Raw genomic sequence first — 19,997 nt, forward strand, 5'->3', positions numbered from 1 at the left:
GAGAGAGTGTGAGAGAGAGTGTGTGAGAGAGAGTGTGTGAGAGAGAGTGAGCGTGAGTGAGTGTGTGCGTTTGTGAGAGCGAGTGAGTGTGTGTGAGTGAGAGAGAGAGTGTGTGTGTGTGTGTGTGTGTGAGTGAGCGAGCGAGCGTGCGTGAGTGTGTGTGTATGTGTGAGAGCGAGTGAGTGTGTGAGAGTGAGTGAGTGTGTGTGAGCGAGAGTGAGTGAGTGAGTGAATTAATATACTAACATGTGGAAACATAAGCTGGAATAGCACACTGTTGGAGAGAGTAACAATACAATAGACACATCATCTCCCTCATAACTACTCTCCCAGTTCCTCATCAGTTGAGGAAGTATTCTCGAAGTCTTCCTCTTCAGAGAAGTCATCTAAGGGCAATGTTTGCAGTCCAAGAATACTTTTGTACGTTGTGCGTGCTGTAGCCAGTTGTGCTTCAACTTCACACAATCTTCTCTTCAGCACACAGAGTAGTCCCTCACGTCCTTTCTCCATTAAGCCTTCTGTACTGCCTGAGAATGTGACATTAAAATATAAAGAAATGAGCCAATGGTTACCAGAGAAGCAAATAGAAGAAAGAGACTAACTATTTATTGTCCTTACATTTCCCATTGGTGTCTTCAGTGAGCTGAAAGGTAAACGCTTCAATCAGTCCAGCAACACTCCTCATGTACTCCATGTGCTGCTTGACTTCACGAACCACAATGACTTCTTCTTCTTTCAGTCTAGCCAGCAGCATTACCTTGTCAAAAACATTTTTTTTCCGCTCCATATCACCATGACCTGCAATACATTACATCAAAGTGTTATCTTACAACCTCCTATAAAAAATATTGGGACAGAAGATATTTTGCATGCTGTACTACTACAATAGAGAAATAAACCCTGACAGGATGAGATAGAACATCAGCGCTTCAGCGAAGGGGTTCGATCACATCCATTTACAAATTACTGCATTCTTTTTTTTGCATATTGCCCAGTGTCTTAAATTTTTTACATCAGATTCCATATTTACATCAAGATGTGTGCCTCGAACAATTTGTATTCAGTGCATTTCAGAGGAAGTACTTACATTCCCATGGCCAGGAGTAGTTGTCCACAGCCAGAAGTTCATTGGAAGGAGGCAGTTTTTCAACTTCCCCCACAGTAGCATTGTGGTCATTGATGGCAACTTCCAAGGCTTTCTTCTCAACAGCAATCTTCTTTCTCAGTTGATGCCTTCGCTTGTTCCCACCTACAATGAGAAAAACAAAATGAGTGTGCATTCACACGATGACTACACAAAAGCACCATACAAAATAAGACTTCACAATATGCATGTATGTGTTATGATTGTTTTGACAGATGTTTTGTGATAATTCACAAAACACATCACAAGTTTCATTATCATTTGAAAAATTGTGAAAAAACTTGGGACATTTTTTTCAGAATCTATTTTAAACAATCTTTTTTTTTTTAAATAGAGGACAAAATTGGTAAGTCAGGACATCTCTGCCCTTTGCAGAAATATTGGAAATATTTGGATATTGCACTCAACCTTATTATGATTTTGACAGGTTTTCAGTATGCTACCCTGACTTGTAGTAAACATACTTCAAAAGATTTTTATTTATTAATTTATTTTATAAATGGCTTTGCTATTTTTACTATGTATAAATCTGCATTACTAGTGGCCTTTTCTGCTCTCACCAGACTGACGATACAGCTGAAATTTTCGCTGTTTGATGCCCAAATATAGCCCCTCGATGGTCCTCTGCAGGTCATTTTGGATGGTTGCTCCTTTGTACGACAAACAAATTAATTAATGCCCATTTCAGTTTACAATCAGCCTCTTTTCAGATCCCCTGTACAAGAGCAGAGCCAATGATTCTTTAAAATATGCCATCAAATATTTTTTCCTAAGTACCTGAGGTCCACTGCTGAACATCAGACACCCACTGCTGGACTGTGTCTTGCTGTAGAGATAACTCAGCTGTGAGTTTCTCCAGGTCCTTTGTTGCCTCTGCAATCCTTTGTACAGTCTGTCCGAAAGAAATATCTGTGTTAACAAATGCTGAGACACAATTTAAAAACAAAAATTTTATTATACATATTTTCCTAGGTAGTACCTTGATGTATCTTTTGGCCAGTGTTCGGTGAAGGTTTTCTGCCTTTCGCTTGTTCCAGCCACTTGCCTGGATTGTTAGCATGTCTGTGCGAACTTGACACACAATGTATGTGCAGTAATTTAGGTTCACAGTGAGGACCAAAGGTCAGATACTACATTGATCATTCTCTAATATTGTCACATAAACCTGGAAATAATCATACACTTAATTAACGTGTCAGAAGTGAAATTATTATAAAGAGAATCCTGATCAGTGTAAAAGTGCTGACTAGACAGTGGTTTTCTAAGGGAGCACCTATGTATGGAACTCTAAAATGCAAAGGCCGAGCATCAGCGTTCAAACCCCTTGGTTTGACCTTGAACACAACTATACATGAAAAATGCTTACCGGCTTTTGACATGTACTTGGAACATATGGCTGCTCGGGAGAGGAAGCTGTTAACCTGTTCAACCTCCTCCCCGATTGTTGTTCCAGCTCCTTCTTGATTGCGTCCCCCCCATTTTAACTGTAACACATTTACATGAATGTTATAATTTGGAAAACAACAAGTAGGGGCAGAGGACAGACAATCATAATGTGTGGTACAATTGGTAGGAAATACATCTAATTGTCATTATTACCTCACACATCCATGAATGCGCTTTTGCATGCATGATGGAGAGAAATGGGCGCATGTTCAGCAAGTCCTCCAACTCTGGACAGTGGTCCACAACTCTCCGCAAATATGGCCAATATTTGCAGACCACATCAGAGCAAAAAAACTGGACGGTCTGTGAAGCTAGCTGTTTCTGGAGATATAATGGGTATGCAAATATTTCTCCACGGAACATATTCAGTCCCTTCAGCAAAACCCCATGACGGCAGACAGCAACTTCAACACCTTCCTCGTCTAGTTTGCTTGCAGACTTGTTGGCGGACTCTCGTGCTGCGGTCCACTGACCCGCACCACATCTCCCTTTCCCTGGATTCTTAAACAGATGAGGGCAAATACAGACATTTACACAGTTACATTTTACAACATAAGCTCTAAATCATGGTATTATGACATTTGATGCAAACCAAATAATGTTTACATTTTGGGGAAAAAACTGGCAAGCATTCATAAAATTTTATAAAAAGAAAAATAAATTTAGCTTACATGTCCAGTTGTTCCATGGATGTAATCAACAAAGGAGGACACCTCAGCATCACTGGCCAAAAAGACTCCATCAAAAAACCCATCAGGTCTTGAAAGAAATATATAGATGTTAAATTTACTGTATAAAATTAATTTGTGGCTCACTAGCATTTCATTGTACATGAATGTTACACACCCTGGTTGGCTTTTGAAACGATATAATTTGCGGTTCCCATCCACTGCAACTGCCAACATGGAGGGTGTGCATGCAGGGCACTGAAAATGCTGGACCTGAGACAGCTTGTCAACCTCAAATTTGGCATAGGCCCATTCGAGGAAGGCCCTCTGCATTGTGTCCCCACATATCTTACCACTCTGAGAGCAAAAGTGAAAAAACAAAACAGTAAATAGCTGTTTCGAAGGTTGGCTTCAGATCGTGGTCATGACAAAGAAAGGGCTCTGTCAAGAAATATGTGCTGAAACTTTGGGGATTGTAAGAACAAGTCTTAACAATGAATCAGTTATTTAAAAGATGATCCAAACAGGATAACTTAAATGATGAGTTCACTCACTCGCCCGAAGAGCTTTGTACGACACTCGAGCATGCTGACAAAAGCTTGTCTCGACATCCCTGGGGCAGTGATTTTTAGATCCTCATACGTGGTGAACAAGTCCACCATGTACAAGGTCTCAAAATTGACCGTGGCTGGCCAGTAACCACTTTCAACCAAATCACTTATGGTCACTGGCAAGGTTTTTCCACAGGAGCAGTTTACTGATGGAAGGAAGAGGTTGTATCTTCCTGAAATTTCAGAGAAAAACAATTATCTCTTGTTCACAAGAAACAAAAAACACAATATGAAGAAATAAAAAATAAAAAACGTTACCATTCATTCCAATTAAAATAACTGGCTTTCCCTTGGAAAAGCTTGTTTGCCCAGTGGAGCAGTCGCAGCAGGGAGGAACGATTGGTAACATGCAATCTAAAAAGCAGAATTAGTTTACATAGTAGAGTAAATGAAACCAAAAACTCAACAGGGAGGGTGTTGTTTCTATCAAACAAAACTTCATCCAGCATGTTTGTTGGAGTAAACAAGTTTGTGTAAAATGTAAAACAGCCTATATAACCTGAGACTTAAAAACTACCTTTTTCATGATAGGAGAATTTCCCTCCCTCTTGCTGCTGAACAAAAGTGGATGGCGGCAGGTGTCTGAAGAACCCCTCCACCATGGATGCTCTGTTATGAAGCACCAGGGCCTCATGTGTGGAAAGGTCACAGGCTGTGCAGTAGAGTGATCGTGGTAAACAGTCCCTACACATCACTACTGCAGCCTTGTGTCCACAATGATGGCAAACCCCCTCCTTGGGCTTCTCAGATGACAACATATTGTTCACCATGAAGGGCCTCATTACTGTCCAATTCTCCAGAGAGGAAGTTTGCCTGTTCCTCCAGTGTGAGGGGAGAGGTTGTTCAGCACCACTTCCCAAGAGGTCTCGGACATCTTGAATGAGGGAGTCTGAAAATGAAAAGGGAAGGCGGCAATGGTAAATCTGGACAATTACCACATAACAAATGAGGAAACAAGTATTAAGGGAAAAAAAACAAAATTTTCGATGGTCACAGTGTCTTCACATCCCTTTAACGCTTGTTGAAGAAACTGCAAAAATATTAATATCCATTTAGAACTTGCTCAATGAATAATGAATGCAACTAATGATGAAAAAACAAACAAAAAACAAACCAGTAGCTGAATCTCGCTTTCGTTTCTCCCCAGCTCTACATCTTTTTGGCGGAGGTTGACCATCTTTGTCCTCATCAAGCCAAACACACAGCTTTGTGGATTGTTTTGACCCTTCTTTAATGTGTCCAGGCTGATCCACCTAAATAAACAATTGAGCCACAGAATACCACCACCACCCACCAAGGTTATCACCACCTATAAACATCTCATTATAAAACCAATTACATTGTAAAAATTCAGTCTAACGGTTGTGGTCCTGTACTGACAGATCTAGAAAAGAAAGTGAAACGTTTTGACAGAATATTGAATTAAACTCTCACTAGCTCTAACGTGTGAACTCAGGTCAGCTCAGCACTATAGCTTGCATTTGTATAAAGACATTGAACCAGGTACTGTATAGTTGCACTTTGTTTGGAGTGTTTTCAGTTTTGCACCTTGACACTTCTTCCCTGCTATACCTCAGAGTCTGTTATGGTCTTAGACCTTGTAATTGGCATGTAATTAGTATGCTTTTTCCATCACTGAGATCATGTTATTTACCTTGCACTCATCCAAGAACGCATCAACCAGGAATATGGCATCTTCGGGGTCAAGGCGATTCATTTGCTCAGCTTGATCAAGTTATTTTTCTACGCTTCCTTTTCCTCCTTGTTTACCTTTTCCTGCTTCTTTTCCCTAGTTTCCTTCTTCTTCGCTTCTTCTTCTGCGTGTGGCCTTGACGCGTCAACACCTATCAATGAGATCGCATTGCACCACACAGGAAGTTAAATGCACAGAGGATCCGGTAGATTTCAAACAGATTGTAACTCGTCACTTTGTCAACAATAGTTTCTCCCGCTGCCACGGATTAATGTGTTGATCAGCAAATCAACATCAGGCGCAACGCATATAGTGGGCGGGGGTTTGATCCGTCAGAGGTCAAGGCGATAGCAGCGTCCATAGCAACCAAAACGTTTCAGTTTCACATTATTCTGGCGAGATCTGAAAAATATTCGCAACAACGAGCAAGAGTGATTATGTACATTCACTGAGTGAATATTATGAAAATAAAATATATATTTCTCGCTGGAAATGTAATCAAAACTTATTTTTTATGCAGAAACAAAACGTTTCAGTTTCACATTATTCTGGCGAGATCTGAAAAATATTCGCAGCAAGAGTGATTATGTACATTCACTGAGTGAATATTATGAAAATAAAATATATATTTCTCGCTAGAAATGTAATCAAAACTTATTTTTTATGCAGAAACAAAAAGTTTCAGTTTCACATTATTCTGGCGAGATCTGAAAAATATTCGCAGCAAGAGTGATTATGTACATTCACTGAGTGAATATTATGAAAATAAAATATATATTTCTCGCTAGAAATGTAATCAAAACTTATTTTTATGCAGAAACAAAACGTTTCAGTTTCACATATTATTCTGGCGAGATCTGAAAAATATTCGCAACAACGAGCAAGAGTGATTATGTACATTCACTGAGTGAATATTATGAAAATAAAATATATATTTCTCGCTAGAAATGTAATCAAAACTGATTTTTTTATGCAGAAACAAAACGTTTCAATTTCACATTATTCTGGCGAGATCTGAAAAATATTCGCAACAACGAGCAAGCGAGTGATTATGTACATTCACTGAGTGAATATTCTGAAAATAAAATATATATTTCTCGCTAGAAATGTAATCAAAACTTATTTTTATGCAGAAACTAACTCAAAATATTGTTTTTTTTTCACTAAAAATGAGAGAAATGTCCGCCATGTTTTTTGTTCTCACGGCCGGAATCTTGAAAGTCACGTGACTTGGACGCAAAACAATAGGAAAAGAATAGGCAAAAAAAATGTAACAGTCATACAAATCAAGGGCCATTATTGTAACCCCTCTACGTTTTGCACTTTGGACCAACGTATTCAGGGTACGTTTTTATATGAGACTGGGTTGTATCTTTAGATGCCCCACTGTCCTTGCTGATGAGACTACCCAGATAGGTGAAATCTTCCACAAACTCAAGTGGTTCCTCATTAACAAGGATAGGTGCTGTGGGGGTGGAGTTGACACACATCACTTGTGTTTTGGAGGTGTTGATACTGAGCCCAACTTTTCTGGCAAAGTTGTTCAGCCTATCAGTTTTAGCCTGCATGTTGTTTTGGTTGGTTGATAGGAGAGCAAGATCATCAGCAAAGTCAAGATCTTCTAGCTGGGAGAACATTGTCCACTGGATGCCTCTGGGTCTGTCTGCTATGGTGTTTGTTGTGATCCAGTCTATGGCGACCAGGAAGAGGATAGGGGAGATGATGCACCCTTGTCTCACTCCAGACTGTACAGAGAACCACTCGGAGAGGTGATTTCCCATAATGACACTACACTTAAAATGGTCATAGAATGTTTTTATGATTGAGATGATCTTTGATGGTATTCCATAGGAGTGCAGTATCTTCCAGAGGGTATGTCGATGTACACTGTCAAAGGCCTTCCTGAAGTCCACGAAGTTGATATAAAGGGGTGTATTCCATTCCAAGCACTGCTCTATGATGTTACGCAAAGCAAATATGTATGTTTGCATACCAACTAACGTTAGCTATGGCCGTATCAATTTCCAATCTTATGTCCTTTTACGACGACTTGTGGTTGCATCTCGGGACAAAACAAAACACCATTGTCGAACAGTCTCTCCACAGAAATAAAGAACGTGAGGCTGAAGCGTTAGTAGTGAGAGATTTCCTGTTTGTCATGATGACGTCTAAAGTCCCCGCCAAAGGATGTAGTCCCTTTTAGCAACTTGTTAGCAACCACCGTTTTTAAGTCACAATAAAGTTTAAAAAATCACAAGCAGGTTATAACTGGTGTGTTTTATGTCATAGATCAAAACGTGAAAATATTTAGAGGCTTTGTTAACCACAGACCTTATTTCAGGCGATTTAGCAAAAACCCATTCAAAAAACCCATAGACTTTAGGGCGAGGGAACCGGAAGTGCTAAAATGCTAACTCACTTCCGCGTTTTGGCCTACAAAGTGACGTCATAACTTCGGCACTCTATTGGACTTGTGTTTTTAATATTGTTTTATTCACAATAGAAGTCAGTTGATACTACAGTATATCAAACAGTGTTGTTTAATAATCAGATCAACTCTACAAAAAACGACAACAAAACCAGCTGCATAATGTCTCAATGCTGCAGTGCATGCTGGGAGAAATGGATGAGTTTTGATTGGTAGTACCCAGCATGAGTAGTGTATATGGGGCAGCTTGTGTCAAAAAATGATTTATGACCCTGATTTATGGCTTTATGACATATGTTTATGACCGGAAATGTCCATATTTGGGGGTTTTATGACTGCCAGGTGGGTGACCTTTGACCATGTGTGGTTCCGGAATGTTTATGGCTGTTTGTTTATGATAGTGATCTGCTTGTGCCACTGATAGGAATGTTTTCATGGGGATGATTTTTATTATATCAGGATAATGTTCACAGAATGATGAAATTATGAACATGAAGAGATCTGTCATCACGGATATGATTTTCAGATGGTGCAGCATCGTCCGTATGCCTGTGGAGAGAATGAAAACGGGTGAATGAGTTTAAAGAAATAGCATTGGTGCTAAATAAATCATATAAAATACCAGATATATGAAATAAGATTACAATTATCAAATATAACTATTTTAAAGTAAGTTTTAAACATGTGTTGAGCTTAACGATAATGAGGCGATCTTTATGCGTCTATGGTTAAAATGGTTAATGTCTGTTTGGTGAGAATGAACCAACTAGTTGTAAGAAATACAAATCATGGTTGTTAAATAAATAAAAATATATAAAAACATGTTGGTAAGATTACATTTAATATTTAAAAGCTAGGTTTAAACCAGGTTTAAGTGAAACTCTGTGGTTCAAACTACTAGAAGTGCGCGCTGCGCGCCGCGATCAGAGATTTTCAGCTCATAAGAAATATGTCAGAGTGATTTGTTTCCAGATTATCCTATCCACGTCTAAAATAAACCAATAGATAAAATGAGATTTATTTAAGTATAAGTATATAATCAGAGTAAGGGGAAGTGTACTTACAGGCCAGAATGCACCGAACACCGATGGTTCAAATCCAGCGCTCGTTGTGTCAGAAGTGTCCGAGCCGCGATCCGCGCGGTGCAGCAGGATTGTGAAATGAAAGCGGAGCATGGATCTGTTTGGGTCGCTCACGCCGCGGTCCAAACTGAAGTGCCGTGAGTCGCTGTTCCGCGAAATTCCGAGAATGAAATGCTTGCATGACCAAAAGTTTGGCGACAGGATCCCATGGCGCACCGTGTATTGCTTTGATCAAAGTATTGCTTTGATCAACGCGATTAAAAGATAACCAGGCCACTGATGTCTACAATCAAAGAGGACCCCCACTGTCTCATGTCATAAAATCTCTTATCTTATTCCTTTCCTGTCTGGGTAGTGTGTATTGTATTGGTGAATAGTGTGTATTGTAAGTTTATTATCTACTGATTAAGCCTAGACTATTGCTCCCTAACAGCGGGGACCTGTAACCATACAGACTCTTAGGTGTGATCCGACAATTAAGAGAAGTTGATTCGGTCTGCTGATCCAGCGGTCTGAAACACCGGCTCGCGGACATGCTTAAATAAATGTATTACAACATGTTTAAATAAATGTATTAAAACATCATGGATCTTATTCCAACATTATTCGGTTATTTTTATTTAGTAAATGACTAATCATTTATTTATTTTAAGATGATCTGTGTGGAAATATATTATAGTAAATAGCTAGGGATTCTTTTCGATGTTGGAATAAATTATGCTACCCTAAAATAAAACAACAAATCAGACCATATAAATTGTTCAGCAATCCCGAGATAAACATTAATTCGTTACATTTTCACGGTAAACTCATAGTATAAGTCGAAATTTATTTAAAACAATTTAAAAAAGTCTAAACAAAATAAATGTTATACGAAAATATCTTATAATATTTATGAAACATTGATCTGTTATGAGGATACACGATGGTTATTTAAATCTTGGTAGCCTATGTGTAATAATAGGCGACACGTAATAAACATTAAATTGGTACATTTTGACAGCTTGTAATCTGTGTCTATACGCGTTTATTTTATTTAAAACATTTTATTATTTTAGTTATAAACTGTGGTAATGCTGATATAGTTCTGGTGTTAAATACAGATTATCAGAATGTATCTATAAATTAGCCTTTTATATTGATCTATTAAAACGTTTTAAACTAAATAAATGTTATACGGAAATATCTTATAATATTTATAAAACATCGTTCTGATATAAAATAATTAACCAATTTTACTTTGGGGGTTTTATCAAATACAATTTAACATATCGAATTTATTCCGTGAGGATGTAGTCGTATTCTTATTGGCCTGTGTAATTTTACGCGTATCAGACCCGCCCATGCTCCCCTGCTGAGAGGCGCTACTTTTAAACGCTGCGACCACGACCGATTCACTTCATTGCTAGCTAGACAATACATTACATTTTATCGCTTCTGCTGCTCTGCATCATCACGTCTGGACGAAGCATGGAGGCGATTCAAGGTAAGAAACTTCTTTTGGGCTTTTAAGCTGTGATGGGGTCGCGTTATTATTTAATTTGAAAAGTGATACGATTTAAATGGCTGATAGAATAATTCTAACCATCGTTATAGAGGTTACGTTATCTGGTGTTGAGAATAAGTTTATTCGGGTCATTATGGATGATACTCTAGATTGTCCTTTAATTTATGTTTTATGATATGTCGATTTCGTAACGTTAGGTCTACAGATGTTGATATTTCCTTCGTAATGGTTTATCAGTATTTTGACGATTCTGTTTGTCTGAAGTTATGGCTATGTAATTCTATACTATATAAGTTATATATATATATATATATGATGTAAAACATGTTTATAGGCGATCTGCATTGGAATTGCTTTCATAGTAAAACTTGTTTTAGTACAGTTTAGTTCAGCTTCCCGGTGGCCTATCGGTAAGCGTGGTGCGTTAATAACGCAAGGTTGGGAGTTCGAGCCTCGGCAAAACCTAAATATATAAAATGTAAATGGTATGCCTACGGTGTGGATTGTCGTTACTTATTCCTATAAGGTGATTTCATGTAATTTTTATCGTATTTGATTGTATTTTCTCATATGGTTATTTGAAGTAGGTATAAGATAGCGCTGTATCCCTAGTGTGATCCCACTGTTGTTATAGCTTTTTGTAATGAGAACTGAGGCTTTCTAACGCATTTTTCTCTGTTTTAATCAATATTTTTGGTGTTTCTGTTAGTCCGAAGTTATGGCTATGTAATTCTATACTATATGATGTGAACATGCTTATGGTCGAGCTGGATTGGATTTTTTCGTTCATAAAACTTCCTGTTTTGGTTCAAATTGGTACGCTGTTCCTGTAGCACGCTGCTATGCACGTTGTGTTAACAACGCGAGGTTGGGAGTTCGAGCCCCGGCAAACCTATGTTTTAATGTATAGGATAATGCAACGGAAGATGCATAAAATGTAAATGGTATGTGGTAGATTGGTGTTGCTGATTCCTATAAGGTAATTTATGTAATTTTATCTTGAGCTGATCTTGCCGGATTTAGCTGATTGACGGCGTCTGTATAATTTTGTCCACCAGAGGTCGACATATTGCCGACGTATTGTTGTTTGAGATTTTTCAAAGTAATGTTATTTTCTTAATAACTATATTTATTGCTAACGTGTTATTGTTTTTCACCTTTATATTTCAATGTCATACTAGTTTATTAATATTATATTACATGATTTTAAATCTTTGATTGTATATTGTTACTTATCTCTTTTAGGCTAGGTATTAATAGATTCAATCAAATTGAAGGCATCTATATACTTTTGTCCACCAGAGGGGGCCATCGTATTGCTTTTGATTTCTATCTAACGTTGTCTGTAATGGGGAGAGGTAGTGTTGTTTTATTAAATTTCTGACTGAATATATGATATTCGTAGAATATGAAAATTGCTCATCAAATGTTTCATTTTAATAGGTCTTTTATTTTCTAGAATCCAACATTGAACTGGTCGCTTTTCAATCCATCGATCTCCGTAAGTATATATATTTATTTTTCATACATTTCTAAATATCTACATAAATGTACAAAATAAATTTACAAATTCTACTATTTTTATTGTTGTTTTAAATTTTGTATTATTATTTTTATTATTCATATTTTTGTTTTAATGTCTTATTATAATAATTTTTATTAGTAATATTTTGTTTTAATTTGTATTATTATTATTTAATATTATTATTTGTATAATTTTTAATAAATGTTTATTTTATTTTATTTAAATTAAAAATTGTAATTACATTTTTATTTTATTTTAGTAACAGCCACGACCCCCCATGTCATAGATGTCGCGACAGACGGTAAGATAGCGCTGTAGGCTAATGATATATCCCCAATATGTACGGGTCTTGATATTTAATAAAACATTTACTATTATTGTCTTTTCTCAGATTTGTTACAGTTGTCAGGAACTATCGATCTGACTCAAGAAGATCCCGAAGACCTGCCCCCAACTATCAGTATTTCTACGACCTCGTTAAGTCATGCCGATCAGACGCGACGATGCAATGATGCGATTGACCTAACGACGGAGTCAGACGAACAGCCAGGACCGAGTTTTCGCGTACCGCCCCGAAAGCGCCGAAGAGTGGCGGCGGATTCCAGGATAACAATTTCACCTAAGCCTGTGCAATACAATGGTAAAACCTTAATTTATTATTATGTTTTATTAATTTTGATGACGAGTTGCGGATTTTGATATTCTAATCGTACTAGCTTGTGATCTAACACTGTGCTATACGTTTGGCATTACGGTTAATTTGAGTTTTGTCATTTTTCATTCTACACAGGTGGCCAAACAGACACGTCGAACGATTTAGATGTCTTAACCGACGGTAAGACAAAACTATCTTGTAATAGGCCATAGAATTGTAATTGTTTGACATTTGACAAAACATTCTATCACTTTTTCACAGATTTGTTGCAACTGATTACACAACCCGGATTTCGGGGGTTGACCCAGGAATTTCCCGAAGCTCGCCTTCCTGCTACCAGTCACCCTGCTAGAATCGTTAGTCCTATTTCCACAGCATCGATATGTTCTGATGAACAAATGATACGATGCGTTGATGTGATTGACTTAACGACGGGAGGAGACGAACAGCCAGGACCGAGTTTTCACGAACCAAGCCGAAAACGACTAATTGTGTTGGAAACAAGGCTAACAAAACCTTGTACCCCCGAGCCTGATATTGGTAAAATAACATTTATTATTATGTTTTATTCATTTGATTATGAGTTGTATATTTTGTTATTCTAATCATACTAGCACACGTACAAAACCGTGTTGTGCTTTCGGCTGTAGCTGATGTGATTGACCTAACGACGGAGTCAGACGACCAGCTAGGCCCGAGTTTTCCTGAGCCACCCCGAAAACGCCGAATTGTGTTGGATCCAGTGCTAACAACTTCTCCTAAGCATGAACTAGATAATGGTAACAACTATATTTATTATTATACATTTTTACATTAAATATTCTTATTTTTATTTATTTATTGGTTATATTCTTTTGCTCTTTCTAGTTGTCATATCAATATTTTAACGTGTTATTTATATGCTATAGATTATTAATTGATTATGAGTTCGTTATTTTATTATTCTATTTAATCTGATGATTGTACAAACTGTTATACGCTCTGCATTAGATTTTAATTTGAACTTTGTCATTTCTCTTTCTCTACACAGCTGATCAATTAGGCAGTACAGACGATTTTCCAGGCTGGTCCGGAACACAGCAGGAGCGATGGGATCAGGTCTCTTGGTCAAATGATGATTACGACGAGGATGTCGCGAGTTACGACGAGGATGTCGTGAGAGCTAGACAATCACCGTATCCTTTTGACAATCTGCATGATGCTGAAGAAGTAGAAGAAGAAGAAGTGGTCGAAGAAGAAGAGGAAGAAGAAGAAGAAGAAGTGGTTCAACCTACCCCGGTGCGGAATGATCAGCCCTGTATTGATAATGCTCTGATACAAGCGTTCATTAACAGACTTATTGCTCAGGGTGATGAGATTCGCAATAGAACGGAGGCGCTACACACAGAGTATCGTGCCCAGTTAGATGTATACTACACATCATTATGTCGTAGAATAGACGAGGGATTCAACACGATTAATGCACGCATGGATGTCCAGGACAGCAACATACTCGAATTACAGGGTGTTTTATACGAACTAGACCAGAGAGTCGAAAATTCTATCCAAAGATTGCATGCATCTTGGTCTGAGAATCACGAGAAAGTGTTATGCATATTAAGCGATCAGCTCAGGGAACGTCGATTAATTGTCAATCTTCTCGGAGTTTTGAGCAGCGATGTACACCGAAAATAGGTCACAGCAGCGTATGTTATTTTGTATAAATTTCATTTCACTCTATTAGGTATGTTTTCAACATTATAATTCATGTGTGTATATTACCATTTCTGTCACGTAGTGATTTTTACATTTGTGTTTGATTGATTGTATTTTTAAAAACTGTGAATTCTCAGGGTTTTGTGATATTGCATATTTTCAGGTCTAAATAAAAATTAAAATGGACGATGTTAAAAAAAATTCCGCAACCGATACACAGTGCTGTCATCCAGACCAAAATCTTTCAGACCAGCTACAGCGAATGTTTGAAATGCAGATGGATAGCCCCCATAGTTTGTGTGATGTGTTACAGCGAATGATAAATACGTATCCAGAAATTGTAACGCCATCTTTTAATGTAGATCCATCATCACAGACTTGTAATTTAGAGCATTTAGAAATAGCTATTGATCAATTCCCAAATATTAATCTATGTGATCGGTTACATGAAATATTAAATGAATGCAATATACAAATTGTACAAGATGGATATGCATTAAAAAATGACCATGAATCAGCATCTAGCGATCCAGTTTTCCCCGCAGGTGATGTCGATATTGATACCCCATCGTCTTTCAATGCTGCTCTCCCTACAGGTAATGTCGTTACTGAGACCCAAACATCCTACACCACAGCCCCGCCTACAGGTAATGTTGATACTGAAAGACCGACGACTAGTAATGCATCGCGCACTGTAGATAATATTTGCTCCGATAGATCCTCGACAAGTAACACCATCCGCCCCTCAGATAACCCAGGTACTGATAGGGCGTCGACTAGTGATACTTTGCAACCGCTGCCCCCATCTATGCTAAGTCAACCCAACATTGAAACGCTGATTCGTGAGGGCGGGGACGTAAATGGGTATCGTGTCTTACCGAGACCCAATTTCAATAGTATTGAATTGCGTCGGTGCATGAATCTGAGGGCTATTAACTCTACAGATTTGGCTGCGTATAACATTTTCTTACACGATGCGCTTAGCGAAATTGTATCTCTTTCTAGAGAGATTGGAGGTGATTCTAGTGTCATCAATTTGACCGTGACAGCCCCCAGTCTAAAATACCCCGTCAGCGTCGTTTTAACGGACGGAAATAATTATGACGTTAATACGCTTCTCGAACAAATTGAGAAAATCTTACAGAGCGATGATCAGATATTGTCGGATGAAGCTATCGAGATCGAATCCAATGTTGCTATGAACAGGCGTGGAGGTGGCCGTCGTCGTAAACTTACGGATTTGGCACTCGATCAGGTGGTCAAAAAAAAAAAGATGAGTTTATTTTGCCCCGGTAATATTTCAAATAAATTATGCTTATCTATTTGCCTGGCCCATTTTCTTGAGCCTCATTTACCCGAGAACATGCTAGAAAGACGGGCAACTGCTATCAACAACAGTGCCGGCTTCTCAATCGACCGCGAGATAGGCCTCGGTGACTTAGAAACGTTTGAACAACTACTCGGTATTAAAATCGTGGTATTTTACAGAACGAACGGTGGTGTACTAGAAACGTACAAAAATCACAATAATCCGCATCCAAAAACGATATGTCTCTATTTGCACGATAACCATTACTACATGATAACCAAGCTTACCTCCTTCATAGGTACCAGCTATGTATGCGAATTCTGCTATGTCGGCTATAACGATCAACGCCATCATCATTGCGCGCACGTCTGTAATGTATGTCTTGATAAGGATTGTTACAAAGTTCCTAAAAGAACAGTGCATTGCCCCGATTGTCTGCGTTTCTGTAAATCGAGCTACTGCTACACAATGCATAAAAAAACCCCAGCCGGACAAGAGCGGCCATCTTGCGATATTGTTAAATATTGCAAGCTATGTAACAGACGATACGACGTCATAGGGTATGGCACCAGAGATCAACACAAATGTGCTCCGCCACGATGCGTGCATTGCGGCGAAGATCTACCGGATATGGGGTTACACAAGTGTTTTATAATCCCTGAACCGCCTAAGGATCCTAACGAAAAATACATTTTCTATGATTTTGAAACCCGTTACGAAAATGGTCGTCACGTCGCAAACTTTGTATGCGCAATCACCTTTGAAGGCGAAAAATTCACAGCGGAAGGTACCGACTGCATAGCGATGCTAATCACACGTTTCAGGCAACCCCGATACAAAGGCTACTGTTTCATCGCCCATTACGCTTCAAAATTTGACTCTTTTCTCATTCTCGAGTATTTTTGTAAAGCGGGGCTAAAGGTCGACCTCATAATGCAAGGGTGTAAATTAATCTTCATGTACGACGACGTTTTTGCACAACGGTATATAGACAGTTACGCGTTTATCCCGATGGCTCTTTCTAAGATGCCAGCTGCGTTAAACTTGACCACTACTGAAAAAGGGTACTTTCCCCACCTTTTCAACCGGGTAGAAAACGTTGCGTATATCGGCCCCTACCCTGACAAAAAGTACTACAATCGTGGTAACATGACCGATAAAGACCAATTAAAGTTTGATTCGTGGTACAGTACGACTAGCGGTAAAGAGTTTAACTTCAGGAAAGAGTTGTACGAGTACGGGGTAAATGACGTCGTATTATTACGTGAAGCGTGCATGAAATACCGTGAGGCATTCATAAAATGTACCGAACTTGATCCTTTTGGATTCACAACGCTCGCTAGCTGTTGTATGGGTGTGTTCAAAGCGCATTATCTGGACAGAGCTACATTGGCACTGACCCATAATAACGCATATGTCCAACAGAGTAAGACCTACTCAAACGTCTCGATCGAATGGCTCGAGTATGTGAAAAAGACTCGAAACATTGACATTTACCACGCTGTCAACCACGGCGAAGTGTCGATCGGCCGCTACTTTTTAGATGGGTACTATGAACACGAGGGCAAACGGTGCGCGTTAGAATTTAATGGCTGCGTGCATCATGGTCATGATTGCCGGTATACCTCCTATGAGACACATCCATTATCGGGTGTTCCCTACGGGGTTCTCAGGCGTCAGTTTGATGATAAGGTTGAAATTCTACAGAATGCGTACGGTTTACAGATTGAGGTTCTTTGGGAATGTGAATGGAACAGTATGAAAAAGAACGACCCCTCTGTGATAGAATTTATGAGCACTTATTCAAAGCCCGAGCGACTGAAACCAAGAGAAGCCCTGTTTGGGGGTCGTACTAACGCTTATAAACTCTATCACAAAGCGGCAGTTGGTGAGAAAATAAGTTACGTTGATTTTACCAGCTTATACCCATTCTGCCAGGCCAGGAAAAGTTATCCGATCGAACACCCCCAAATCATTTTCAAAGATTTCGAGCCGATTGAAAATTATTATGGACTTATCAAGGCGACCGTCTATCCTCCGCGTAAATTACTACACCCGGTTCTCCCTTACAGGTGCGGAGGAAAACTAATGTTTCCATTATGTCGCACCTGTGCGCACGACCAAAACCAGTTAACGACCTGTAACCACACTGACGAGGAGCGGGCCCTCTCAGGGAGCTGGGTTAGTATCGAGCTTTTAAAAGCCATTGAGAAGGGTTATGTTGTGGCCCGGATAGATGAAGTGTGGCATTTTCCACAACAGTCAGATACGTTGTTTTGCGACTACGTGAAAACGTTTTTACGTTTAAAACAGCAAGCGTCGGGGTACCCGTCGAATGTCGTCACGGACGCTGACAAAAAAGCATACATTCGTGAGTATTTTGAAAAAGAGGGGATACGTCTAGACCCCGAAAAGATTGAGCACAACCCCGCTCAGAGGGCCATTAACAAATTGTTGCTGAATAGTCTTTGGGGGCGGTTCTCGATGAGGGAGGATCTACCAATAACCATTATGGTGAACGAACCTGAAGAATTCACCAGAATTGTTTTTGGTAAAACCGACACATTGTCATGCTTTACATTTGTCTCAGACGATGTGGCTCTTATCCAGTATCGTGCTCCCAAAGGGAGTGTTCGCAGGACTAACAATATTAACGTATTTGTTGGGGCGTTTACTACTGCTCATGCTCGGATGGAGTTGTACGACCTGATGGACAAGCTTGGCGACAGATTGCTTTACTCCGATACCGATAGCGTCATTTTTGTGTCTAGGGAGGGCGACTGGGACCCCCCGCTGGGGGATCATTTGGGTGAGTTGACGAATGAAATAGACGATGAGGATCATATCACAGAGTTTTGCTCTAGCGGTCCTAAATCTTACGGCTATCGTACTGCTAAAGGCAAAGTATGCATGAAGGCAAAGGGTATAACATTGAATGCTAAAAATTCCCAAGCTATACGCTTAGACACTCTGATTGGTCTGGTTGACAGCTATGTGACGGCGTTCGATGACACGCAATGCATCATGGCACACACTGAAAACATTGTAAGGAATAAAAAGACGCTCACATTGCACAACAAATCAGTTGTTAAAAGGTTTAAGGTGGTGTATAATAAACGCAGACTTTTGCCCGATTTCACCACTCTCCCTTATGGCTACTGATCCGATGCTACATAGGGGACCCCGGGATGCTTCTGATTTTGATTTCAGGCTTCAACATCCATTTAGTTGTGTATTAAGCGGGCCCTCCAATTCTGGAAAGTCTTATTTTGTAAAACTTTTGTTGGAAAATGGTTTGAGTTTGATTTCTAAAAAAATTGAAAACATTGTTTTTCTGTATGATTGTTGGCAACCTCTGTATGATGAATTGCTCAAATTGTATGATATTAAATTTGTTGAAGGAATACCCCAGAGTCTGAATGATGATGATTTACTACCCGTCAACAAAGTTAATCTGCTGATTGTGGACGACATGATGCGTCAAGCTAGTGGAAACGGAGAGATTGAACGGGTCTTTACGCAGTACGTCCATCATCGCAATCTCAGTGCTATTTATATCGTGCAAAATTTATTTGTTCAGGGTAAATCCAGCCGCACCATCAGCTTAAACACCAATTACTTGATTCTGTTTAAAAATCCTCGTGATGTCAATCAAGTGGCGGTGTTAGGCCGCCAAATGTACCCCGGCAATGCAAAATACTTTATGGAGTGTTATAACGATGCAACCAGTCAATCTTATGGTTATTTAATGATAGACTATAAAGCAAAAACTCCAGAGCAATACCGACTCAGAACGGGGTTGCTTTCCGATCGTCAGGTGGTTTATCTCCAGAAAAAAAGAAGATCTTGATAAATCAGCATGTCCGTAAGACTTTGTAAGCATCTGCCTTTGTTAAAACGGCTACATAAAGCTCCGCCTAAACGTCGGCGTCTTATTTTGCAATCGGCGTCCGACGAATTCATTTTAACGCTGTGTGAAGTGGCGCTTAACATCCTCTATGGTACGATTCCGATCAGTCATCATCAGTACCGAAAACGGAAAAAGAGAAAGGCCGAAATTAAATTTGTCGCCAATAAAAGATTTGGTATATTGGCCAAGAAACGCATCTTCAACCAGAGAGGGGGTTTTCTTCTACCGCTCCTCAGTGTCGCCGTACCCTTTATTTCAAGCTTAATAGCGGCTAGACGGGGGTGATGATGGAGCATGCCGAGAAAATGTATTTAGTACCACAAC

At 39.2% G+C, this 19,997-nt stretch overlaps 1 protein-coding gene and 1 long non-coding RNA gene across 3 annotated transcripts; both read right to left on the bottom strand.

The window, feature by feature from the left end:
* Positions 1-237: 237 nt before the first annotated feature.
* On the bottom strand, positions 238-4,733 carry LOC306985970 (uncharacterized protein). Of its 2 annotated transcripts, XM_079588802.1 has the most exons (14): positions 4,387-4,733; positions 4,128-4,223; positions 3,813-4,042; positions 3,437-3,615; positions 3,262-3,349; positions 2,744-3,091; positions 2,511-2,628; positions 2,124-2,215; positions 1,922-2,036; positions 1,705-1,794; positions 1,088-1,249; positions 758-798; positions 619-643; positions 238-527 (listed from the first exon to the last, which is right to left on the bottom strand). In XM_079588802.1, the coding sequence occupies exons 1-14, from the start codon at positions 4,649-4,651 to the stop codon at positions 322-324; spliced, it is 2,055 nt and encodes a 684-aa protein (XP_079444928.1). In that variant the 5' UTR covers positions 4,652-4,733; the 3' UTR covers positions 238-321. The 2 variants fall into 2 exon arrangements, with proteins under 2 accessions (XP_079444928.1, XP_079444927.1); XM_079588801.1 differs by having other exon boundaries at positions 619-798.
* Positions 4,734-4,872: 139 nt separating this feature from the next.
* Positions 4,873-5,939, bottom strand: LOC306986054. The gene is made up of 3 exons (XR_013794901.1): positions 5,524-5,939; positions 4,984-5,122; positions 4,873-4,899 (listed from the first exon to the last, which is right to left on the bottom strand). It is a non-coding gene; the product is annotated as an uncharacterized lncRNA (long non-coding RNA).
* Between the last annotated feature and the right edge of the window lie 14,058 nt (positions 5,940-19,997).

This window comes from Phoxinus phoxinus (genome assembly GCF_949152265.1).
Source record: "Phoxinus phoxinus genome assembly, chromosome: 18".
NCBI lineage: Eukaryota > Metazoa > Chordata > Actinopteri > Cypriniformes > Leuciscidae > Phoxinus > Phoxinus phoxinus.

Bases quoted from the DNA above. Each gene is read 5' to 3' on its own strand.
- LOC306985970 (XM_079588801.1), bottom strand. From the start codon at position 4,651: ATGAGGCCCTTCATGGTGAACAATATGTTGTCATCTGAGAAGCCCAAG. The intron at 2,216-2,510 runs GTAAGCATTTTT...TTGTGTGTCAAG, and splicing joins CAAGTACATGTCAAAAGCCG to TTCGCACAGACATGCTAACA. The intron at 1,250-1,704 runs GTGAGAGCAGAA...TTCTCATTGTAG, and splicing joins TCAGCTGTATCGTCAGTCTG to GTGGGAACAAGCGAAGGCAT.